Source organism: Ptychodera flava, chromosome 5 (genome assembly GCF_041260155.1).
Source record: "Ptychodera flava strain L36383 chromosome 5, AS_Pfla_20210202, whole genome shotgun sequence".
NCBI classification, from domain to species: Eukaryota; Metazoa; Hemichordata; class Enteropneusta; family Ptychoderidae; genus Ptychodera; species Ptychodera flava.
Window position 1 is genome coordinate 32,999,142 of NC_091932.1, and position 26,891 is coordinate 33,026,032.

General features: G+C 36.1%; 1 protein-coding gene across 39 annotated transcripts in view; it reads left to right on the top strand.

Moving 5' to 3' along the window:
* Positions 1-26,891, top strand: part of LOC139133546 (eyes absent homolog 1-like) — a 173,229-nt gene that overhangs the window by 126,165 nt on the left and 20,173 nt on the right. For 9 of the 39 annotated variants that reach the window (XM_070700220.1, XM_070700222.1, XM_070700236.1 and 6 more), the window contains 11 exons: positions 5,873-5,931; positions 14,924-15,033; positions 18,458-18,544; positions 20,513-20,599; positions 21,208-21,286; positions 22,972-23,165; positions 24,828-24,932; positions 25,283-25,377; positions 25,839-26,016; positions 26,350-26,385; positions 26,551-26,696. In XM_070700220.1, coding sequence (XP_070556321.1) covers positions 5,873-5,931; positions 14,924-15,033; positions 18,458-18,544; positions 20,513-20,599; positions 21,208-21,286; positions 22,972-23,165; positions 24,828-24,932; positions 25,283-25,377; positions 25,839-26,016; positions 26,350-26,385; positions 26,551-26,696 — 1,176 coding nt within the window. The remainder of the gene's footprint in view (positions 1-5,872; positions 5,932-14,923; positions 15,034-18,457; positions 18,545-20,512; positions 20,600-21,207; positions 21,287-22,971; positions 23,166-24,827; positions 24,933-25,282; positions 25,378-25,838; positions 26,017-26,349; positions 26,386-26,550; positions 26,697-26,891) is intronic. The other 30 variants (XM_070700224.1, XM_070700229.1, XM_070700247.1 and 27 more) reach the window with 7 other exon arrangements.

Genomic DNA, 26,891 nt, shown 5'->3' on the forward strand with positions numbered 1-26,891 from the left:
CAATACTGAAAACCAACAATGATGTGGTAACATTTTGTATCGTAGAACGCATGATCTTTGTGGCTTGTGTATCCTTCTTTGCTGTGGTGCAGCACACACTAATTACATGCCTTCCTGGCTATATTCATTTCATCCTCATGTAGATAGAAACACGCACACTTACATACGTACATGTTCATACATACTCATGCTATATTCGTATACACACTTGCATACACATGTGTATAGAGATACACACTGCTCACATACAGTTCCCCCAGAACGGGGTTTTAATCTCTCTCGTCGCAATTACAATTTACAACTACCTTGTGAAAATTTATAGCGTTTTATGAGGAAATGATTACAGGGACTGTCAGGTCATAAAAACAAGAACCTATATAGACTTAGGTTTTATGACATAGCTATTGCAAATAATGAGACATTAATGTCACAAACTATATAAGACCGAAAGATGATATACTCCATGTCGTCTGGCAGTTGTGATTTCTGGGCAGTGTAGCTTGGTTGAAAAGATTTGCTATATTGCTTTGACATGAGAGTTCAAAATTTTTGCAAAAATTGCTGTTATCATTACAATGTAAACAATAATAATAGAAGACCTTTTTTTTGTGAGGCAGATTTGCGCCGAAAGTTTCAATAGAGCATTGTGTCGTGAAGTCACTGAGTATTGTTTAACTTTGAATGTAATATGCTATATAAAAAGATAGATAGTAAGAAAAAATTGTTATTTCATGTTGATAACAGGGTGCTTTTTTGACAATATCTCATATATCACAGTTTGTTTTTGTTATTTGCACACTTAGTTTTTGTAGCTGGTGGCAGAAATCTGTCTACAGCAGTCCCGATACACTTAAGTATCCAAATGTTATTCCTTCTATCTCTGGTCAGCGATTGAACGACAAAAAGAAGTTAATGTTCAGTGCTCTGTGAGGTGTTATGCTACAAAGGTGTGGTCTGTGTGTGTTGTGTACATTCAGAAAGTGCCTCTTCTGTTTGGTAATCAGTGTGGCCGTGCATGCAGCATTCTGTGGCAGCGCTCGCTGTGCTATTCAGTCTAGTCATGTCTGCACGGTTGACTATGCTGTCCATCTAATGAGATTTACACGGACTTCAAGTCAGCCGGGCTCTACAGGCTGTTTGCACACCAGTATTATTACAAACACATTTTCTAGCTTTCCTTGATGGCTCTTATAATCAGCATACTGTTGACTCTTTCCGCAGTTGAAGCCAATCTCTCAGAGATTGATCCTATCTCTACTTCAAATAATAAACAAGAGGGGGCAGAATCTGCCCGGGCAGTGGTCTGGACGCTTACAGCTGCCCCAATTACTCCTCTATTGATATCTGCAAGGCGTTTTGTAGCCACTATTTGTCCTTAAATTACTTCTTTAACAGTCACAACAAAGACACAAAGTGTTTCTTTCTCAAGTAGACTTCTAAGACGCTCCGGGTAGTATAGGGACACTGATTTGAGTGTTGCCTTTTCATTGTCCGGCCTTATCTCTGTCTACAGCAGTCCCAATACAGCGGAAAAAAGATAAACGCTTGGCTGATTTGCGTGGAGACCGGCCAGGCAGAATTGAGTCCCTCTTTTCTTTGCTGTTCCATTTGACTGCTCAAGCTTATGAAGAGTTGTAAACTACAGCCGCATGTGTACATTTAGAATTTTAAACAAAAAAATTGAATATGGATATAGTCTTCAATCTATCTGTGAAGAGTTTGTTGTCAGCAAATCATGGCATGTAGGACACAGACAGAGTGTACACATGCTGATGCGTTACAGCTTTTTGACATTTTGTACAATTTGCTAAGTAACATGGAACTTGAATGTGAAATGCTCTCCCAGTTCATTGATGCTGCAATAGATAAAGTATTGCAGAAACCATGAATTTGATTTTGCAAATGTGCCAACCATCTTGAATAACCATTTCAAATGATCGTTACCAAGACTGCATACATCATGGACAGGCTTGTAAGGGAACATGACTCGGATCCTTTGACTTCTGTTCAAGCTGGAACTTGATAACTGGCACTTGAACTGAATTTGTCAACACATGCCCAAATTGATGAGCATATGTGCCATTGTGCGGTCATTGATTGAAGCTACAACCAATTCCACTGCACTGGTGATCACATCTTGAAGCTATGTTTTGTTTTACATTATTTTGTTACAGTTTTGAAAACCACTTTATCAGATCAACTGAGTGTTGTATATTTTTACAAAATAATCATTTAGTGGATATCCACAAATGCCGTAAGATGTACGAATTGCCAGAAACTAAGAGTTTGTTACCACCACCAAGTGCAAATTTTAAACATGTAGTTCACTTTCCAAAAAACTTTAACGGTAAATGCTACTTTATAGATAAAGTGTAACCATAAATGCTGCATCATAGATAAAATGTAACCATAAATGCAGTGTTATGAACAAAATGTTATCACAAGTGCTGTGTTGCAGAGAATTTTACCAACAAAAAACAAAATCTAACCATAAATGCAGTGTTATGGATAAAATGTAACCATATTTAATGCTGTGTTATGGATAAAATGTAACCATAAATGATGTGTTGTTGACAAGGTGTTTCCACTCATAAATGCTGTGTTATGAACACAGAGTATCAAAGCAGAAATGCTTTCCTGTAGACAAAATGTAACCACAAGTGATGCTTTGTATAGATACAACTTGTTTAACCATCAGTGTGTTTCATTTTTTGTCTTCTTAACCCACATACCTAACTCTTCAAATTCCACTATATTTGCATGCAATTCTGTCTGGCTCAGAGCCCCTCCAAGGCCAGACTAAGCATGCATACACAAGTTCTAGTATGAACAATGGTTCTCACTGTTCAGATCTTCACACACTCTGATTCTGTTCTGTGTTTCTATGTAACGTTTTGAACAACTAAATGTTGACTAAGGAGATTGTTGGTAAAAGAGCTTTGCCAACAATTTGCAAAATTTTCAAAATTTATGTTTATCTTTAACCATTTGACCGCTGTAATTTTCTCCTGCCAAAATGTTAGTGCAAAATTTTACCAATTTTTATGAATTTTTCTGTAAGTTTTTGATAATTTTGGACCAAATGGACATCACATTTCATTGGCTACAGTTTTTTCTCAAAATTGTAGTAAAAATCTGAGAAAAATTGACAGGGATTTATTTTATGAAGGGGACAAAAATAGACTTTTGCGGTCAAAGGGTTAATGTATGATTGTGTGAATGAAGAAAACAGAATTGTAAAGAAGTTTGATGATGTGAGTCAAATGGATTGGCAGGAAGGTCAAGATGGCCTCTGTATATTAGTCAGAGTAATTGAAGCATCAAATCTTAAAATAACAAATGACTGTCAATGATATGACCATTAAACCTACAGTGCGCATCTAAACAGAGACAGAAATGTATCTAGAACATCTTGTAACAGGAGTTCCCTACATTTGTACGTGGACCTGGGTAGCCTGTACAGAGCTCTTTTCGCCTACTCATCTTTTGATCTCTATACTTCAGACAGATGCTGCTCACACAGACCCTTCAGGTTAATGGACGTCGTTTAAATTCCTCTTTTTCTTCTTCCCCTTGTATTGACATGTTTGGAAACGATCGTTTAAATTCCTCTTTTTCTTCTTCCCCTTGTATTGACATGTTTGGAAACGATCTCAACCCTGATGCAAAATTACCAAATATTACATCTTAGCAGTGTTTTAGGAATTACTCTACTGGCAAACAACAATAAGCTTCATTTCATTTCATAGTTTCTGTCAAACATCAGAACTAATGTACTTTTAATACAAACAGAGATATTTTATCAACATTACATGAATAATCCAATCAAAACCCAACCTCTGTAATGACAGTAATCTGAGAAATAATGTATAGATATTGTAACGTAATCTGAGAATTCAGAATGTAGATTATACTTTAATTGTGAGAATATGTGACTATACATTTGTGATATGATATATATAATCATGGTGTGTTGAACTGCATGCTTACAACTACACCCAGACACATTTCTCATTGACAAACAAGCAAATAAACAAACTATAAAAGCTCTTCATTCTCATTATAATGAAAGTGCCACAATTTGCCCATTGTCATGACAGCCAGAGATAAAAACCAACTTGTGTAAATTTTCAAAGTTTGTAGCATTTTCTTTTAACAAATGGAAACCCTTTTTGTGTAAGGTTGTTGCTATTTTAGAAGGCGTGGATTCAACATAACACTTTCATAATTGTGAACCGTAATACTTTAATAAGACCAGTAGCATAGAACCATTTTCCATTTTCCATTTTGGAACCTGGAGGTTGATGGCTGCTCTGTCGTCAAGGATATAACCAAATTTCACTCCAATCATGACCCATCAATAAATCAATCATGAATAATGACGGGAACATTTCACAGCTGAAATTTTAATTTCTTGCGCCCAGGCCTCCAGTCATAATTTTTAATAATGTTTTTTTCTTCCTTCAGAAATTAATCATTATTCCTTTAAAAGGAGCATTTATGCAGTTTTTTGTGTGCCATTGTGGGACCTGTTGTCAAGATGATGTATCAGATTCTTCTAATTTTGGCTGGTTATGAATTGTTCGGGTAGAAAATCAATAAGTCTAGGCGAATACGTGTTCATTTTCACATGGGCGTATAAATGGAGTTACCGTTCCGGTACTGTTGTCAGTGATGAGTGGCATCAACTTTTTGTTGTAATTAATAATCCTACATAAACACAAATGATTTTCTCATAAAGACCTGTTTCTCTTCAAAATTGAAGCATTTCTGAACACTGCACCGACTTCTGTTAAAGACCGGCTCTCCACAAAGGATCAGCAATGATTATTTTATTATCCAAACACTTTTGTCATACCAACATAAAGTGTTCAGTTCTCAAAATATCTGTAGCTCATCAAAGGGACAATAGCTGAAACGTTTCATGATATTTTCATTACTTTTTTCTGTCAAATAAGTACATTTTTGCATTCTCGTCTTTTTGCCCACTATTAAAAATGTGTTGAAATACTTGCCAATGTAGTGTTATTGTTGACGAAAGAATTCTAGAAGACTAGCAAAGCGCTGATCGCGATTTCAGGTTTGTTACTAAATATGGTTGCACATGCGCGACATCAGACATCAGACATCATTGCCAAAGTTGGACAAATTCTGTTGTTACATGTGGGACTATTGTTGCAACTTGAAGTCTGAGCCATAAATTCATTTGAATTAGTGTGACTTTTAGAAGCCGCTGTAACACTAGCAGGTTTTAGTTTCATCATTTATGCGGAAAATGCGGACAAACATTATTTTGCACATTAATGGGAGAAATATGACATCATTTGCAATCAGCGCCATTCTGTTGTCGACACTGTTTAGTGAATGATCACACATACAGACTGTATCTACTGGTACAAGTTGAACATCAGGTATTTCAAAAGAATTGAAGAGTAGGACAAATATTTTTGAAATTACATCTGAAGAAACAGATCATGGAGCTGTAAAATAATCAGAAAATGAAATTCAAATGATAATAAAATTTTTTGCAGCTTCTCTTTTGTTATGATCTTTCTGTTTGTACATCTTCCGCGAAAGAGAACATTGTTTTAATATTAATTTTATCGTCACGTTGAACATGGCTACCTGTACCTGTTGAACTTCACATGTCAGTCCTGCCAGTTACTCTGGACGGGTCCTCAAATGTTTATTTGTGTGGTCTATTTTTGTCAACTTTGTTCAGTTATCAACAACAGTGAAAAAACATACTATTTTAGCCATAAGAGCTGATAATGCAGCTTGTTATTCAGACCAGGTAATAGTGTAAACTTCCTGTCTCAAAATCGTACACAATAAACATACTGAGGATTTTCTTTGTTCTGGTTTCTTACAGGTAAAAAGAGCAAGACACGAGAGTGAGAGCATAACAGACAATCATTCTGCGGGGTCGAGGTGAGTGTTTTGTCCTATTAAATAATTTGAAGTGAAACTTTCTGAAAATATTTTTAAAAAACAGTTAAAAAAAATGTAAAAAAGTGTAGATTTAAAGCCCATGCCTAATGTGTGTGCCAAGGTTTTCTTCTTCCTGCAGAAATTTTGAAAAATTTTGTCCCATTTTAGCATATGTGTATTGCCAGTGGTCAGAGTCGAGTAGATGACTTAGTGTTATAGTGTCCATCCATCATAACATGGGTGGTTGTGATAGTTACCACTTTTGCAATACTGGCATTTACAGGCATAATTTCCAAAAACCTTGTAATAAATTTTGGCTAAATCCATACTTTTGCACATTAATAGCAACATGTACGATGTAATATTGGTGTTGTGTCAACCCTTTGAGGGCGAAAGTCAATTTTTGTTACCTTTTATAAAATGTAACCCAGACAATTGTTATAGTAAGTGCAAAGACGTGTTTCATATATTCCCAGAAATTTTGATCTAAAACTGTAGGCTGTGTAAAGTGCTGTATATTTGGTCCAAAATTATCAAAAGAATTACGGAAAAATTCATAAATATTGGTAAAATGTTGCACTAAAATTTTGGTGGGAAAAATTACAGTACTCAATTTTTTTCCTCGGATTTTGTTGCATTTATCATTGAGTTTCTAAATCTACTTCATCCAGTGTGTTGAAATACCCAGTACTCAGCTTGCCAACACTGACTGCGTACAGGTGTCTGGCATTTTCAATACTGATAATCAAATTCATGTCGGATTTGAATTCATTGGCCAACAATAACAACAATGCACATCACACACCGATACTCTGCACTCACAAATACACGCTGGGAGTTTCAAAATGCTGTAGGGAGAGAAGACCAAGAAACTGTAGCTGGTACATTGTGGAACAAAAATAACTTAAACAATTGTCAAAAGTTAAACTTACTGTGGCTTTAAATCTGTCAGTGTTTTTATGTTCCTGAGAATGGTCAGTTGACTCACATTAAACAAACAATATCGAAGTGAGAGGGTGGTGATTTGTAAAGCTGTCTATGATTTATGTAAAAACAAGTAGCATCAAATAGAGTAAAGGATAAACTAAGTTTTCTCAGATCAGAGTCACTGAGAAAAGAAAACAATTGATAAATCACCATTTTAAATTACTTGTCCAATAGAGGGAGCATATCATGTTTGGTTTAATAGATAATATTCATATATGTCAAGTATAATAATTGGCATCATTTGTGTATGTAAATTAACTTATAATAAGTCATTATCAATGGAGATAAGTTTGTAAAGATGATTTATTTGTTATCAAAAGTTGATTGTTAACATTATCTAGTTCTCGGTCAAGGCAAAGTTGTTATTATACAAAGAGTAACAGATAACGGAAAGCTTACATTGACTAAAATTGGGGAAAATGTTACAAATTTCCTTTACCCAGATTTAAAGCATACTCTGTACAATATTTATCTTTTTGGTCTCGTGAAAGCAGAACCAGCGAACACACGTACTGTAAACTCCTTCATTGATACATTGTGATGGGTCTCAATCGTGCAGTGAATGTTGGAAAAATAAAAAACATGGCCACCACTAAAATAGCCTTGAAAATTTGTAACAGACGTGGGAAAATTGTATCAGACGGCTCATAAACAACAAGAAGACATCCATTTTCACTGTGATTTTTAATCCTAAAACTATCAATCATGTCTGTGCCGTGTGGGTATTAAATCTTTCAGTGATGTTTTGCAATCGGCAAAGGTCTGTAGATTTATTTTAAACAAACAATAACAAAGTATGGAAGTGGTGAATTGTACGCTGGCCGTTCTCGTTGCGGTTTATCATCACCATTGCATTAACACTTCTGGTTATCATCCAGACTTTCCCATCACACGTCGTATTTGTACATGGGTACGACGTACTCCGAGTTGAAAACTAGTGAAGTGGCATACCAATGATGCGAGAACAGTTTCATTGTTGTAATATTGCAAGTTTTTTCAAAAAATAATCTTCAGTATACTCATCAAAGTTCTGACATGAAAACAGAAAAGACAGAAACGTTGAGTGATACATTCTGTAAGATAATGTGCTACTTCTACAACATCTACTGTCATTAACACTTCAAATCCAAAATGGCATCCTTTCTGTTAGATAGAATCCTATCTTGCTTTCTAGGCGATAGTGAACTTCATATTTTGTTGTCATGTTAGCTTTGAAAATAACTAACACAGACTGTGTGATGCAAAGGGTGGTAAGACTTTCAGAACTTCTTCTGAAAATCTGTCCCAGGGGCTGATAGTCTTTTGTCTAACATTTAGTCTTTTTCACAACTGAGCATCTACGATATGCCTGCAAAATATTTCAAACTCAGAGGTTAAAGGTCAAACGTACTCTTTCTCCTTGTTGAAAACAACTTGTGTTCTCATGTCAACTGATTGTAAATCTGATATTTTAGGAAAAGAAAGATAAATGTCAGAGGAAAGAAGCTTTAAAAAGGCGTTTGTGGAACTTCAATGTTAAGTATTGTGCACTGGAGGAAATGACACTAGAACAGTGGCACAACTTTCAACATGGCCCTTGCTTCAGGAAGTTATATCTGGATTAGGTGGATTAGCTGATTTAAAGCCCCAGAATTACTCCCAGTCAACATATTAATATTTCAGTGCCAGTCAATTTTAATCTTTTTCTTGGTTTGAAGGGCATTTCTGTCAGCATTGATCTTTCAATGTAATCCTAAAAGCTGAAGTCACACAATCTTGTTTGTACGTTTCTGGATTTCTAAAATAAACTTTGAGCTATTTCAGTATTGGTTAGGTAGAAAAAGTTCCTGCTTCCTGTGAGTTGGATTATGAAGGTGCAAAACAATGTTTTGTCGGCCAGAAGTGAGGATGGAATATCATCATGACTTATAGAAAAGTGGTGTGTGATTAAAAGATGTAGAGCTCTCTAGTCTTTTGGAAACTGGATATTTTTACAATGCCGGAATCAAACATTAATTTTCAAGCGTGAAATAAATATAGCCCCCAAAGGAAGATGCATCTCGGCATTTTTTGCCACCTGGAACAAAAAGTTTTTTATCAGCAGTTGTTGTTGCTGGGATACAACGTGCCTCACCATCCAACAAACACTGACGCTGTTTCTCTACAGAGCTGTTATGGCAGATGTGAAGTTTTTCTCATATTCACACATTAGTTTCTCCTCCTGGTAACAACTTCATGTTGAAGCAAGGGAAGTTTTTAGCTCACGGTAATGCGCGTTGTGCTCCAGCGAGAGATGAAATCTTCCCTGTATGTGATTGGTCGACTCTTGTTTATTGTTATGCGGGTCTCACACAATTGGCCAACATCTCCCTCAATTGGGCGCAGTCATATTAAATCAAACTTGACCATGATATCAGAATTAGACCTGGCAGCTGTGTTCCAATGTTGCCATTTTCATCACTGTGGTAGATATACAAAAATGATCCTCTAGATGATTTCGGTGAAACAGAGTCTGTGTTTCCATACTTGGCCAAAATCAAAGGTGAATTTATAAGACTATTCCCAGGCTATGAGTGCTATGAGTGGTGATGATGTGTGCTTTGTATGAGATACTGATATTGGCGTTGTAGTGCGGCAGCGCACAAAGCCTGCATGGAATGGGGTTATCAATCTCTGGAACTTTTTGTAAATAGTACATGTGTGTATGCATGTCTCGTGTCTTTCATGGATTACATAAACAGTCATTCCATAATTGTATTGTCTAGGAAGAAATCTGATTGGTCCGTCAGTATTGAATTACTACCAAGGTAAATATTGTTACTGTTGTGAAATATACTAAAGTTGATTTCAACTTCGATGTATATTCCTTCTAAAGAATCGCATTGTGTTTGAAATTTCTTCATTTATGTGGTGTCCTTGATCAAAAAGCGTTGTAACAAATGATTTAAACAAAGGAAGCTTCACTCAAGATGTGTTGTAGTTTAAAACGCTTTTCAAGGCAGATTTGAGTTTTGTGAAATATGAATTTTTGATAAAGTGATTAAGAGAGCAAAATAAAATCTGAAGCTGCGAGGCTGGTTTATCAGATTGCATCATGGGAGATAGTGGCAGCCATGTTGGATTTTGCTGGTGATGGTTCCAAACTTACCTGTTATGTATGTAGTATGAAAATCACAATGCTGAATAGAACGCTGAGAGATGTGTGTTTCTGCCATCTGTGTGGTCCGTTTTGTTGTCCCCAAACGCCAACACAGCTGCCGTCAAGCAAGACAACTCCATAAAGAATATCTACATTTTCATGAGCTGGGCGAAGAAAAGTTGATTGGGAGGAGAAATGAAGAGTTGAAAGATGGATGGAGGTTTTGCTAAGTGCTCCAGTGTGGGAGTCATTGGGAAATTCACTTGTAATGCATAGCTTTCTGCTTGATTTAGCAAGGTAGACAATAGCAGCAATAAACCAAATCATGCAGAACTGAACGTAAACCAATTTTCTTTTCCTTTCTTCTCATCCAGACAAAACTCCCATGAAGCTCTTTGTTTTTTTTGTTGAGTTTTTTCATTTGGCAAACAGCTGACAATTAGATTGGCAATAATAAGGCTTTATTTGACAGATGGTTTTTAAGTCTGGAGAGATGTTAGCATTATGATTAATTGATGACGATGAACACTATTTGTAAATATTTGATCAACCGTGCGTGGATTCTGTGTTCTCTCAGCACGTGTCCCGCGGCTGGTCAGGCTTCACTCTCATCTTTGCTTGAGACTTCCCTTGACATTCATCAAAACTTCGTTTGGTTGTAATCTTTCCAATAAAAGAGTAAAAGTCACTGCCTCCCCTCTCTTTCCCTCTCTTTCCCTCCCACACCCTCCTCTTCTCTATGTAGTGGGTATTATTGTTTTAGGAGCTGGACAGGGACTCCGCATCCTCAAGTGGATGTCTCACGTGTACAAAGGAGGTTGTTTAGACTTTGTTATAAAGTTATCATCTGTGTACTCCTAAAGAATCGTGAATTATTCATATTATCAAAAAACAATATTAATGCAGCTGATTTATATTTCACGCACATCAGTTCAGCAGGTATGCAAGTCAGGCTGTGTGTCTTTCATTTCAAAGAAATTAAGTCTTTTTTCAGGTTGAAGTTATGGAATTCATTCCAGTTTTAAATCCATCTCTGATGGGTGTAGAAACATAATCAGTTTCTTTCTGAGTTTCAGAATCATAATTTATTTTGAATTTATAATGTGAAAATAGTTAAACTTGCAATATTCATCAAACTTTGTCGTCGATACCCTGTCACAAATATTTATAATATTTATATGGAAACTTGTGTCATCGCAAGGATTTTTGGCCAACTGAAAATGTTCAGCATCTGAAAATAAGATGCTGAAATGTATTCAACTGTAGTCGTCGTACATTTTGCTAGTTTGGTCATTTCCTGATGACCCTGTTTGTGAAACCCATCACTGACATGTTTCTCCAAATTTTGTCTTCCAACTATGCAGCTGGTCCTCTTAGATCAGTCGACAGTAAAATCAAGTTTTGTCAAATGCTGCCTTTTCCGCTATAGTATCCATGAAGTGCATCAAAATTAAGAAAATTTCTATGTTTCCAATTGTCTTTACTTTGTTAGAGGCTGAAAACAAGAGAAGAAGAGTATATTTATCATATTGAAATCTGACAGATTGTTTCCATAGTGACATGCTTTCTTTGCAAAATTTGGAAGGAGATTTAGAAATTTTGTTCTCAAGCTTACTGGAAAGGAAAATCTGTGTTTTAGTCACTCATGTATATATATACATCATAAAAATTACAAAGTAACACTTACTTTGAAACTGGCATAAAAATGTGTTTAAAAAAAAAAGACAGTATGATGCAAAACAACAAATACTTATGTAGATAAAGTGAAGATACAAAGATGGTACAAAAATTGAAGATACAAAAAACTGAAGTGTTATGAAAGTTTTCCTTGTTACCCTGTAATAAATGTGACATTGCTTTTGGTTTTTTAACCCTTTGAGTGCTGTATTTTTCCCACCAAAATTTTAGTGCAACATTTTACCAATTTTTTATGAACTTTTCTGTAATTTTTGTGATAATTTTGGACCAAATGAACTCAACATTTCATCGGCCACAGTTTTTTAGCAAAATTTTGGCAAAAATGTAACAAAAATTGACTTAGGTATATTTTATAAGGGTGACAAAAATTGACTTTGGCGCTGAAAGGGTTAAGGCAATGTCAAATGACACACAGGACGAGAGGTACTAGGTAACTGATTTTATCCGTACTGTGCAGTTTAATATAACAATGTCATGCAAAGCCTGACTTGTTTCAGATAGCTAGCGACAAATTGAGCGATTACTCTCTGTGTGTAGGTCTCAAAAGAACTCACCGTGCTTTGAATATTTTTATTAAAATCTCTGCATTTTATTTAATTCTGCACACAGATGGGAAAATGACGGATTAAATATTTTAGTTCTGGGGTCTATATACATCTGTTCTGAACCCATCCTAGTAAAACCACATAGGTACTAGAATTTTGATTGAGAGGAGATGTCCATCATAAATTGAATTCAACATGTCTCACCTGTTTTGGAATTCTTATTTAATCCTTTGAGCGCCAAAGTCAAGTTTTGTCAACCTTATAAAATATACCTCAGTCAAATTTTGTCAGATTTTGCCAAAATTTTGATAAAAAACTGTGGCCAATGAATGTTGTGTTCATTTGGTCTAAAATTATCAGAAAGATTACAGAAAAGTTCATAAAATTTGGTAAAATGTTGCATTAAAATTTTGGTGGGAATAAATGCAGCACTGAATAGCCCAGTTCCCCATAACTACTGGTAATGATACATCTTCCTTTAGCCTTTCACTTTGGACATAGTGTGTGGAAATATCGTAACAGAAGATGCTTTTTCTGCTGCGTTGTCATGGAAGTCCTTCAAGAATACCGTGACCTATATCAAACATAATTTATTTCTGTCCGACTTGAAATATTCTGTGTTGTGCTTTTGTGTAAAAATGGAGTCTTGAAGCTTCCAGATACGAGTAATTATGCATCTGAGAGTTATGTCCTGAGGTCCAAAAACTCACATTAGGGGGAAAAAAAAATCATTCTCAGTTTTTGTGCATTAATATTGCAAAGATGATACATATTTCAAGATTTCTACTCTGTTAATTTTTCAGTGACAGAAACTCGTTACAGACTGTACACAGAATTCAAAATGCTATTTTTCATTTAAGATATCTTTACAGAAGAGCATTATCATGTGAAAAAGTGATGCCCTTGTAAAACACTTTCATGAAAATTAAAATGATGAATTATTACAATTATTTGTTAAGGTAGTATGCACCTCGAAAGTGAAAGACTTAAACTTTTGGTTAAACTTTCCTCAAGGAATCTTTCAATCATTCTCTTTCAAAATCAAGTATAAAAATAGGGGGTCACTATGCAAATTTTGGTACTAGAGAAACAAATTACCCAAGATTTACCGATATTAGAAATTCAAATGGCCGCCATCCCTGTGTTAACTCTATGGAGAAAAATAGATGTTTTCAAATTTCGAAAAACTAAGCCGGTGAAAAGTTTTCTTTCACCAAGAGTTTTAAAATGAACCCCCCATGTGGTATATCAGAAGAGAATTGTAAAAGTTTGAAAGTCTGAATGTCTGTCCCCGAGGTGCGTTCTACCTTCATTAGTAATGAGACTTGAAGCACCATCGAAGGCACAATGACACAAGGAGAAATAGAGAAGGCAAAAATCAAGCAAAACATAACTCACATTTTGCATGAATTTCATGTTGTTGCAAAAAGTGGTGGAATGGCTACTGAGCGCAAAAGTGCTGCCTTGTTGATTTTTTATGTGGAAATTGTTGACAGAGGTTGAGCTATTTTTCTCGTATGATGACAATTATGACCGAATAAACCGGCACTTGGAAAGCTGGCACAACTGCATCATGGGAAATATGACACCTGTAGTCTTCGTGTGTTGACAAAAGAATAAAGTTGCACAAAACTCTTGATGTTTGTAGCGGTAACTCTCATCGCTTCATCATGTGATATGGACTTTTTTCACAGGCAAGAGTTGTTTTGTACAGCTGAAATGCCACAGTCCTTTAGGAAAGGTAAAACTTCCCCACTGGAAGTGTCGTAAGCCCTAGATTGTGAAATATTGGAGAATTCTTTTGGCAGGAATTGCTACCCATAAATAATTAATGGCCAAATGGAAGTGAAAAAACTGACACATCCTTACAGTTGACTCAAAATGTGGTGTGAATTTATCCTATTTTCCATCAATTATTCAAATACCGACAGATCTTATTTAATGCGAGATTTAATAAGATTGGAAGACAGATTATGAAATATTAATGAAGACAGTTTGCCTGCAAAAACACAGCAGCCTTTCTTGTTCTGTAAATTCGCTTTGTACTTTCTCCTTCTTCTGATATGAATGATGGTTAGGGTATTCTTTGGAAAAACAGAGAAACAGACGTTTTGGCCATATGTCCAAACTAAGAAGGAAACTTTAGGACAAGTAACTGAAATTTGACAGCAAATTGAATACTTTCTCCTGTTAAATTGCTCAGTTTGTTCATTTTAGTTGATATGTATATTGATTATATGAAAAATTAGTCTGAAAAACAGCTTCTCGAGCCACAGCATTTATACAATGGTATTTTTTGCTCATTGGAAGATTTTCACTCTCCAAACCACAGGCATCCTATTGCCCTTTCTGCTCTTGCCTAATATAGGGCAGTGTCCCAAATGTTGTAACTTCATACATCATGTACGGTTCTGAACCACATGTAAAAGGATTGTGGGAGCAGAACGACAAACTTTATTTTGAAGACAGAATAAAAATACTGGAAATATCATCAAAACTGACTGCTCATTGAGAACTTTAATGTTTTGCCTGATTTCCCTCTATCCACTTGTGTTATAGTAAAACTGGGTTGCTACAGATAATTCAGATATCACAAAACACCAGACACCATGCATGAACTTACTTCTTCACTGTTGTTTTGTAGGTCTATGGAAATACAGTCCCCTCCAAGCCAAGGTCAAAGTGGAAATAATAATTCACCTCAGACAGAAAACACAGACAATACCTCATGCATTACAACCAATGGAACAGAAGGTAAGGCCCAGTGCATAGCTATCGGTGAGGAAATTTACAAACATTGAGGGAAAATTGGCAAAGGTATCCAAAAAAATGTTTTAAATACCGGTAGATAGCAAACTTTATAGTTGGGTAATTATCGTTGATAGGCAGTGGTGGAAGAGACAATATTACCGGTAGGTGGAAAATTGCCAGCCAAGATTGGTAAATATGTAGTCAAATTTGCAAGTGTCAAGCTGACAAATGATCACAGCGTGGCAAAAACTGTTCAGGGTAGAGTCCAGAGAATCGTTCCCACTGTCCTTCCAGATTTGAAATGGCAGTTTAGCGGTAGAAAAAAGCAATAGAGTGTAAAAGTGTTGGTGATCACTTAATGAATCTTGGTGGAAAATAGCAAAGAGTGTAAAAGCATCGGTGATCTCTTAATGGACCCTTGTAAGTTTTAGACTTCATGTTCTATGACAAGTGGAACAGAAAGTCAACAGGTACATGTATAGTAGTTCTGGATTGCAATGTGAAAGAGATTTGCAAAAGTGAGAAATGTATCAGGGAAGTAGTTCTGGCTTGGGTAAAATCCTGACAGAGGCCATTCTAGTGTCAATCCAAAGCCTCAAATAAATGAATAACTGGCAGAAAATAGCTGAGAATAAAACATTTTGTTGATCACAAAAAAGGCTCCTTGATAGATTTCATGTTCTTGTGGGGTGCCCACCCCTTTAAATGAAATGGTCTGTTCCTGATAACACAATGTTTGACACAAGATGGAAGAGAAAAGTTATGCTCGACTGAGTTTTTTAATTGTATTCCCCCTGGAAATTTTTCACATGCAAATAACTGGTTTGAGTGGTCGGTTAATGATGTCGGATAAACTTAAAAAGATTCTCTTCCATTCTTCCTTGACAGCCTACAATTGATAAGAGTTATCGCGGCTCTCCAGGCTGAGAGTTTTAAGCTTGTTTTAAGTTTGACCGCCCGGCTTTGTTCTGACCACAAAAGTCCTGAAGCCAATGAACTCAGCCAGGCCAAAAATAAACCTTTATTAAGGAGCACTGAAATATTCATGAGACCAATCCTCAGTAATTGTGACCAGTGCAGTGGAAGTGTTTACAAGCACAACTTTTTCAGCCTACAATACGCACCTTGTAAGCAAGACAAATCTGTTTTGGTAAACATTTGCATTTGCATCGCGTATCAGAAATTATAAAAATCTTTGAGCTTGTTATACTTTGACTTTCACATTGGTCTAAGAATCCTATTATTATCATTGCTCATAGACCAGTCCCAATCAAGGTCCATCTATGATGTATACTTAATCGCATGTCCTCACCAATTGGCTGTCCTCCATGTTGGAAGCGCCCTCTTGTGGTTAATGGGCAACACATCCGCCCGTGTGTAAGTTCAGTTGTGCTGAACAATTGGCCGTTGTGATGTAATCTCATCAATTATTCACTGCAAACAAACCCAGACACTATTTTCAAGCAATTTTTTTTCTCAAGGGCGGTATGATGTCATGACTTCTTTCAAGATAGTCATTTGCAGAACAGGATTACCAATGGCTGTTAAACCTGTACGGCCCCACAGATCCATAAATGCTTGATAACAATGAAATTTGGTCCAAACCAAAATGGGAAAATGGTTAGTGGTGTCTGTGGTAAAAACTATTCATGAAAGGACAGTCTGAATAACTCACAGATACCAAATTTATTGTTCATGTTTCTGTAACTTAGTCAACTACCCTGCTTCATTAAGCACCAGCCCAACCACAAGTCCTGTCCTGGTGTGTGATTAGTGATTGCTTTTATCAACGTCTATATTTAGTGATTTAAATATTTGTGGCATCTTTCATGAGTCTTCACCACTCAGAAGGTCAATACCGTTGTCTGTTCTCTGTGATCAGAAGCTTTTGGTGAGTTAAATATCAAGATCAAACACCTGTCAAGTGGTTAGCACCTCAAAATGAACTTTTTCTTTCATTTGTTAAAAACACTGGCATTGGTGGACCATGACATGTAGACATTGATATATGGTAGGACAGGTGTATGGGGTATTAAATCCTAGTTTCTGTTAATGTCAAAACCTCAAAGATCTCATTCAATGAGAGGGTTTTTCCTCGAGAGGACAGCCACCCACATAACAATCCAATATTTATATTCCTACTACCTAAAAGTGAACTCTGTGACATGCATCAGAGATCTTGTCTTTCCAATAAGACTATTGTTTGCAGTATGCATTAATGAAGGAAGTGGCCATTTTAGCCAACCAACCATCAATCATGTTTTATCTTTGAAATGTGGTATTGACTCATAAGGTGCTTTAGGATAGGATAGGATAGGATATTTTATTTCCCAATAGAACAGAAAATAAAAATAAAAATACAGACACATTAAACAGAAAAGAAAAAGAAAAATACAGACACATTAAGGATTAGTAAATTGGGTAGGGACTAGAAAATAGTATCATACTAATCGAGTCCAGCCCCCTACCATTCACAATCGCTGAATCTATCATTTTGCCATAGGGCGTCATGTTGAACATTGTGGCCTATCCTCGATATTTGAAATAAATTCTATGTCAATGTAAGTACATAAATTATAAAACTTTGTGGTAGAAAATATACATGAGAGAGAAGAAACCTGTCAGATAAACAAGAGATGACGTTTCAGGTCTCTTTTAACTTTTGACTTAGATCTCAAAGATCTTATACTTTTTTGGGATTTGGTTCCAGAGTGTAACACCTGAATATTTCATTGAACACTGACCTATATTAGTGGTATATTTAGGGATGAGAAGATTTCCCTTGTCTTTCGACCGAGTAGGATACAGATGTTGAATGCTTGAAAAGTAACAAGGAATTTCTGAAGGAAAATTTCCACTTATATTATCATAAACAAAAAGTACAGTTTGATAAGTATATTGCTTAAAAACATCAAGAATTTCCAACTCATGAAACAATGGTTGCGTTTGCTCAAATCTGTTGGAGTTTGTAAGAGTACGTACTGTTCGTTTTGGTCCTGTGCTCACATTTTAAAATTTCAAGTAAAATGAAGAAAGAAACAGAATGTAAAAACATGCACAGTACATTCAATGGTTTTGAGTCTGGCTGTTTTCATAATTTTGCATTGAATATATGAAAGGAAATACAAGAATTATAGAAAAAAAAAACAATGTTACCTGGAGAGAATATGTCTAGTTTGCTTTGTGATCATATATTCAATTCTTCATTAAAAGAACAAAAAATTGAAATCAACAAGTTTTGTCATTGTGTTTTATCATTATATCGTTTGAGTTTCCAGAAGTTCACTTACAATATGGTTCTAATTGATATGGTAAATGTAGCTCATCCAGGCCATCAAATATGATACATGTACCATGATGTGATTTATAAACTCTAAACACAAAGGTTTATTTGTCATATCCATCAAAGTGAATGTTCTTTCTGCAGGTAACCGTGCTCCCTTGTCAAGTTCCGCTGATAACTCTGTTCTCCAAACTCCAGAAAACTGGGCTTCTGTCCAAACTACAGCATCAAGTAAGTATTAGTCCCGTCTTCTCAATTTTTCAGTGTCAAAATGGATCAGAATCAAACTTTGTCAGTCAGATTTTTTAAGAGGGAAAAGGGAAAAGACACTTATTTTTGATCAAAAATTAACAAACTCCAAACGTGAACAATCATTATTTCTGTTACGATAAATTTCTAAACAATAAGAACAAAATTATGAATGATGGTTCATACGTACTTTCCAAGCACAGCCATGTGAAATACAATATTTTATCCATGGCGCAAATTTTTTAGCAACGACAAATTTTGTACCTCAAGCAAATGTGTACATCAGATTCTTCTCAAATTTTATTTTCAAAATAAAAGAAAGGGGGGGGGGGGGTGTTCGAGTGCTATAATATTTCTTCTGACAAAAATGAGTAGCACTGAGAAAGAATTTACAGTAGTGTGTGGGCCTGTCATTTTATCATTTTACCTCAAATTACTGTGATTTCCAACCACCCCTATTTAAAGTTTGTGAAACAGCTGAAAGTATATAACATCTACGTTATGGAGTCTGCACAGGATTGTAGCCTCATCAACATGAGTGTCTTTAAATTTTGTGAGATATTCATTGGCTGTTAGTTCTTCTTTCACCAAACCCATCAAGAGTGCCAAAATATTTACTGAGACATTGGGCAGTAAACGGTGAAAACTTTGACTGGCCAAGGTTTTGTTATGAGAGCCTATCAAAGTTGGCCCGACCTTTTGTGACTCGCTAAAGTAGGGTAAATAGCAAATGATAGGGTAGTGTTTGAGAGGTTAAAGGTCACCCTTGGCTATCAGAGGTGAAGAGAATAAAATTCTCATCCTTGTTTTATGTCGGCACGCATGTCAAACAAAGGCGTCATTGTTATTGGTTGGTGTTCATTCGACATGAGCCGTTAGCTGTTTAAATTCCGATTACTGTCAGTTAAAAAACACACTAAACTGTTGCCGGCAGTTTTGATGCTTTCCATCTGTGATGTCATTTTGTTTGTTTTTTTGGATGTCAAGAAGCACGTAAATTTTCCCTGACTTGTCTCTGTGCACCACAACTTTTGCATCTTGGATGTGCCTGTGAAATCGGTCCGCCCCTCATTCTGAAGTGACCAAGGCAGGCTCTGCATTGAAAATTTGCAGAATGTTCCACCATATTGGAAGACACCATTTTGAAGAAGGGGGGTTGGGAGGACATGTTGCAATAAAGTGATAGTAGATTTGTAGTTTTCTTAATGTATACTTCCACGGTGACAAGTAACTCTATCACTCCTTACATTGTAAGTAGATCCATTCAACTCCTTGAATGTTGAACTCAAGCAGAACCAAAGGGAATAGTAAAATTCTTTCCCAGAAGTCGGAAAGGACACCCTTGGGCAGAAGAGGTCAAGCATAACAATAGATGAAAATTATAGTAGATTCATGTTTCTTTCTGTAATTTGAACATGAAAAAGTCCCTATATACTCCTAAAATGGGACCCGTTCAACTTCTGAATGATGTAATACACATACGAGCCTTAAAGTCTTTAAGCGTTTAACTTTTACTTAAACATTCCTCTTAGAAACTGCAAACCGTCCCCTTTCATAAGCGAGACGAAAAATCGTGTCACTGTTCAAATTTTTGGAACAGACACATTGATGACTTAATATTTATTGATATTTGAAATGGAAAATAGCCACTGCATGCAGTGTTAACTCAATTGGGAAAAATTGATTTTTTTAATTTCACAAAAAAAGCAAGATGGGGCAAACAATGTTAATTTATTCCACAAGATTGAAAATGAGTTCACAGAAGCAGCAGACCAGAAACATGTCAAAAAAATTTGAGAGTCCAAAAATCTTTCCCCATACAGCATTGTACCTTAACCCATCAAACGACCAAAGCGAATTATAGGTATTTTCCGTTGATGTAATGTGTTTAGGCAGGGGAGGTCACAAAAGACAATAAGGATTAATAGATTTGTTGGTGTGTTTCTGCAGCAGTAAAAACTGAACCTATAGTTCATGATTCAGTGCCAACAGATACAAACTTCACCGGAAGCAACACAGCGATTGAAAATTATACAGGTAAGTGTCAGAACTTTTTACCATACATGTGATATTTCTTGTAGCTCTTCTCTTTTTGAGTGTTGTAACATTCTATGGGGAAAAATAAAATGTATTCCCACTATTCAAGCCAACCCCATCGCTGGCTTTGTCTGTACCGAAAAGAGAAGAAAGAGGTATAAAAAAGAAAGTTGTCTGCTTGATATTTTTCCAAATTATCTTTGAATTTAACGCAGTTTTGTATTGTAATAATGTTTCTGAAGAAAAAGCATTTAAGTTCGACAGTTTATTGATGGATATTTTAAAGATTCTTCAAGACGTGTGTTCGTCTGAAGAGATATACTTGAGTCTCTGCACTGTCTCATGTAAACTACCTGATAGCAATAACGGCAGCCATGCAATGTATTGTCATTTACTATTTACCAAGGCGAATTCTTTATCTGTATTTCTTAATAAGTATGTGTTGTCTGGGGAGATAGATGGCTGGCAAGCCAGAGTTTAATAAGGCTAAGACAGGTTAACTCTTAACCGTATCACTGCCTATTGCGATAAGGGAAAGATAGTGACTGAAGTGGTATTTCTTTGCCGGCTATTAATCATGCGAAACCTACGTCTTGTTGAAAACCCAGGGTCAAGTCAAACTCCAGAACAGGATATGAGTTATTCCAGACATCTCAAGTCAGAATATCCAACACAGTATTTTCCAAGGTAAGCCCATACCAGCCAATAGGAGGTTGTCAATTAGGTCACTGGGTGATCACATGTCAGATTTTGGTCATTTGCATAATGATATGCAAGCCAATCACAAAACCTGAGAATTAAGCATCATAGTGGGTGTATAAGGTGCAGCACACTACACATTGTGGTGTGTTTACAAGTGAAAGATCAGTAATGGCAACTCTTGGGATGACAATTTTACAAAGGTAGGCTCAATGTTTTCCTTGAAATTTTCATCTGCGGAGGAAAAACAGACTGTCTCGTATTTGTGTTTCGAAGGACTCGTAAATGGTTTTCATTATGACGGACACACTGAAACTAGATTGTTTTGATCGATAGCAGCTCATATTACGCTAAGTGTGTCCAACAAAGAGCCCTCCATCAATCCATTCAAAGTACACATGAAGACCAATCACATTTTGCCTCATGCAGAGTTTAACCCCTTTCACCCCCCATTTCCTGGGTGGGTAGGTCCAACCAAATTGCCGAAACAATGGGGTGAAATCAAATTTTAGGGGCTGAGGGTTAATTATGACAGACCAGTCTGTCAGTGTCATTATAAAATTTCATTCTGATCATAGAAAATTCGGAAGGTTGAAAATCCCTGAAGATGAACAAGTCTACTGAGAATTTGAACAATTTTGGACCACCTTCAGACTCAAATTCCAAGATAGTTTTGTTGTTTCCCTCCGGGAGGTTTCTCTGAGGGAACGTACAAGACTCTAAGTCTGAAAATAGCAATATGCTAAAAATAGCTCCGTACCATATTTTACCGGCATGGTACCCGGCCATCGATTTTCAATGACAAATTCTGACGATAAACAAATCACTTAAAATTTTGCATCATGCTATGTGAATCAGTCAGTTTTAAAGATGCTTAATCCCATTATCAGATTAGTTTCATGTTTGTAACTGTTGGTGGAAAATAGGTCAACGGATAAACTTTCAGTGTTTAGGAACATGTGTAGGTGTGTGTGTGATCAAGGCTAAGTTCAATTTGACCGTCAACTGTGGTTAAACATCGTGAATATGTGTGCTTATAATTGGGCTTTTAGGTTTACGCTGCATATGTGTATTTTAAAATTTGGAGAGATACGTTTTTTTCACTGTGATGATAAAGGTATTAATATTTTTGAATATTTTGAAATTTTAGTCGTAGGATCTACTGTTGTAGTGGTTGTTTACACATATAGTGTGTTATGAGTTTGGCATTGGTGATTCATTGGTTGTGTGTACTAGTAGTTCTCTTTATTCATTTTTTTTGTCAGATTTATATTTTAAGTGTAGTTTTCGTGCTTGATGCATGGGGTATTGTGTGACAGAATGTGGTTGGTGATTAAAAACCTTTTGTGGTTTTTTCAAAATATCTGTAAGGTTGAGTAATACTGAGACTGATTTACCGATAAATTTTAATGATGTGTGTTCTTCGTGTATTGGGACGGACATTGTCAGTCAAACTGTATTTTCAAACATGATGTCAACACTTTTCCTGTCACAACACAAAATTCCAAACGCCATGACTCAGTCTACCGTCACCCCTATATCTCTCCATGTCATACAAGCCAGACCATCGAAAACAATGAGGCAAAACCAAATCCCTGGGAAGGGGGAGGGGGCCAGGTCAGCTGAGATCCTTGAACTCTCACATGTTGAACCGCTTGATTTTCCCTTTGCAGTCATTCCTACCCACACATCATACCAACGCCGTCGGCCCAGGCCAACAACGCCCTAGGCAACTATCAGAGTGTTGCAGGTCAGACTCAAGCCACAGCATACATGCAGCCCAATGCCACTTCTTATCCATATGGTACGCAGTCAGGACAGACAGCATATGGTTTAACACAAGTGCCTTACGCAGCGGCAGCTCCAGGTGAGTCGTTCTGATAAAGCCTTATGAAGATCAGGCTCTGTCTAATTTAAAAAGTGATAAATTGTTGAACAGGCAGGCACTGTGCAATTAAGAAAATGAAAAACTTGTAATACAGGCAGTCACTGTCTAATTAAAAAAGTGCACACAAATGTGCAGATAAATTGATAAAGTTGTAATACAGGCAGTCACTGTCTAATTAAAAAAGTGCACACAAATGTGCAGATAAATTGATAAAGTTGTAATACAGGCAGTCATTGTCTGATTAAAAAAGTGCACACAAATTAAAATAATAGCATCTTTAAAGATGTGAGTCAACATATATAGTTAAGTATGCCTCTTGAGAAAAGGAACTCAATGTCTGGGGGAAGTAAAGATCAAAATACTCTCTTAGAAAGTTAGTATTGTAATCACATGATGGGAATTATAGGACAGAAATGTTTGTTTCATATAGATTTGTGTTGACAACAACATTAATCATAAAGAATCTGCTTCCCTCTTACTTTGTGACAAAATTTTCACAAATTAAGTGAAAAGTTTTCAAACACACAAGTGAATAAACATTTTCCATGTCAAGCTTTAAATTCAAATTATGTGACTTTTACCAAGCTACAAGAATTTTGCTTTATCAAGATTGTATATAATGTTTCAAACTTCATTACTTTCAGGTGTTTGTTCATAATTCTGGTCAAATTACACTTTTTAAAACATTAGTGCACTGTTGTATATCATGACTTTGAAAAAACCCAGCATTTTTGTGGTAGATTTGTTGAGAAATCTTTGGGAATTTTGATATTTACTGCATGTCTGAGAACCATGTCTCCATTTTTGAGTTCACAAAGACATTTGTCTTTTTAGCACACTGTGAAACAAACAAACGAGTGAAAATGTCAGGATATGGTAGTATTCCCCATTTTTGACAAAACAATTTGGAGGGGTTTGTCTATTGTAATATTACCATGGTGTTATTTCTGTTTGTTGTATATGTTATGCTTATGACCTTCATATTTGTTTTTTGTTGTGCTTATGTTGTTTATCAAATCCTTAACACTTTCAATTTTGTATCATTATTTTCCATAATAACAGTAAAGTTGACAAAACTTCCATCTCAGTCCTAGAATATACCCTCCTCCCCTAACACTTCTGTTGTTTTACATTGTGTGCTATTTTTAACAAATTCTATATCTTTTCATTTCTTTAAGAGTTTGAAGAAAAATATGTGTTGGTAGAGATTTAATTTCCCCGCTGTTTTTTTTGCCATTGATACGCAAATCATAACACACCAACCCATTGTTCCTTAATTCATATCATCTTCAAACATACAGCAGATGCCATATCAATCAAAATTTTTCAAAATACTGTAAAATTTGTTATTATTTCAAAATTATCTCAGTCATCCAAAGTTGTTGCATCTCATTATCCAAATTGATTCTCAAAGTTTAATAATTTTTATTAAAGTTTGAAAAAAAAACGTAAGCCATTTTGGTCATTAAAAAATTAGGCCACAAAAAATCAATCATGATTTTTTGCGGTAAAAAATTAGGCCACAAAAAAACTTGATCATGTTGTTTTGGTGGGAAAAAAATTAGGCCTCAAAAATTGATCATGTGATTAATGTGTGAATTGTCAAAGTGATGATTTCATTATCACTGCTTATTTTTCCAGGTGGAGGTAGCTCAGTAAAGAATAACCCAATAACTCCTGCTGCTCAAAGTAGTTATCTGTCGTCTTACGGACAGACCGGACAAAATACTGTATATCCGTCGCAAGGTACACAAGTGATCAATGTCCTCAAGTCAACTCAAATTCTTCTTCTAGTTCTTTCACAAAACACAAACACGATCTCTCTCTCTCTGTTCATGCTGAATGCCTGGAAATATTTGCCAGTGATAATGAACTGTAGAAGTTGTTTAGAATCCTCTCATGCTGTCAACAATCCAGAACTTATTCTGGCAAATAATCGAAAACAAGAATCACCGAAACAATGCAATGGCTTCTCTGATCAGATACTAACATGCTAACATCCTGATACCCAGTTCATTTTCCGTTTCCTTTTTTTAATTTTAACGCTTTTGTCGATTGAGGGACTGTGATCTGATTCTGTTTTATTCAATTTCTAGGTGGTAGCTATACAACAAGTGGCTATACGTACCCAACAACCAGTAATGCAACAAATACTAGTGCCAATGCACAGGCATACAATACGTCCCAACAGGTGAGGTGCAACGTAACATGTAACCATATGAAAGAAACCATGTCAGAAAAGATAAAATTCTTGTCCCGTTAATCAGTTCAAGGGTAGCTGCCTTCACAACAGGATGCTTATATATCACTTTGATAAATAGAGTTTACTCATACTGGTTAATGATGTCGGGCCCTCGGGGAGAAGCAGTGTGATTTGTGAGTAGGTGTCAAGTCAAAGGGTTACTCAGTAACAGGCACCCCCCTAGTCAACTTTCCTGCCAAAATTTTCATCAAAAATTTGCCAATTTTTGAAAAAAAAATTTTTTGAATCTGTGAAGTTATTTTGGAATAACTAAGAAACTTCTCTCGTTTTATCAATAGCAAAGTAAAAATGTACAAATTTGCTAAAAATTTTGTGGGCTAGAAAAAAGCACCTTGACCTATAGTACCAAGGTTTAAAGGACTGTCAAATTCTTGATTACTTTCCTACAGGGGATTGACTATGGCACAGCCTACCCTGGCTACGGCCAGACAGCAGCGTCATATCCATATTACACAACACAGGGTTACAGTCCTTACATGTCAACAAACAGTACCTCACTGAACACAACGGGTTCGGCGTTACCCACAACAACGACTACATATCAATTGGCAGCGTTGCCGAATGAGGGTCAGTATAGGCAATTGCGTGACAATATTGAATGAATCACCAGAGTGAAATGTAGGAGATGAAGTTTTGCATTTCAAGAGTTATATATGAACTGAATATCAAACTTGACAAAGCGTCTCAGCCTGTTATTAAATCAATCCACCAATCTGGCAACACTTTCCATCAACTCAAGGCATATTTCCCTTTACAGTTACACAAAAATATTTCAAACTGTCTTGCGACTTTTTAAAAGTTGCTTGTGATAGACCTTTAACCTCTGAAACCAAAACGAAATGTGAAAGTTCCCCATTTTACCACTCTCTTTGGTCCAACCCCATCTTTTTCCTGTTTTAGGGTTAGTCCATCACACCCAAAACAGGGATGAAAACGGTAATTAGATTCTTCTTTGTATAGTTTCTTCTGTGGTGTCACAGTACAATATAATAATTAAACTCTCTTATCTTATATTCAAACTTTCTTCTCAGAATAGTTTTTTGATCTGAAATTTGTTTTACAAGCTAATTTGGCAGTTTTTCTTCCCATTTTATTTATCAGTGGAAAACCAACTAGCAACGCTGCAAGGTGAATCAGTCATTAAAACTGAAGAAAACGGTAGAGGAAGAAATCGTGGGAATAATAGGAGAACCGCGGGGAGAGGCCGAAGGAACAATCCGTCGCCGCCGCCTGAAAATGATTTAGAAGTAAGTGTGGTCAAAAATATGAGCAAATGCGCCAAAATTAAAGGCAAAATTAAAGGCAAAATTATAGTTTGCATTATCCAAAAGTAAAAATTTGTCCAAAATTAGAGGAAATTATTCAATGTTAGATCCTTGGTGGACAAAGTTGCTTCAATTTTGAAATTGAGAAACTGTGCAGACTACAATTTTTGGCTGCAG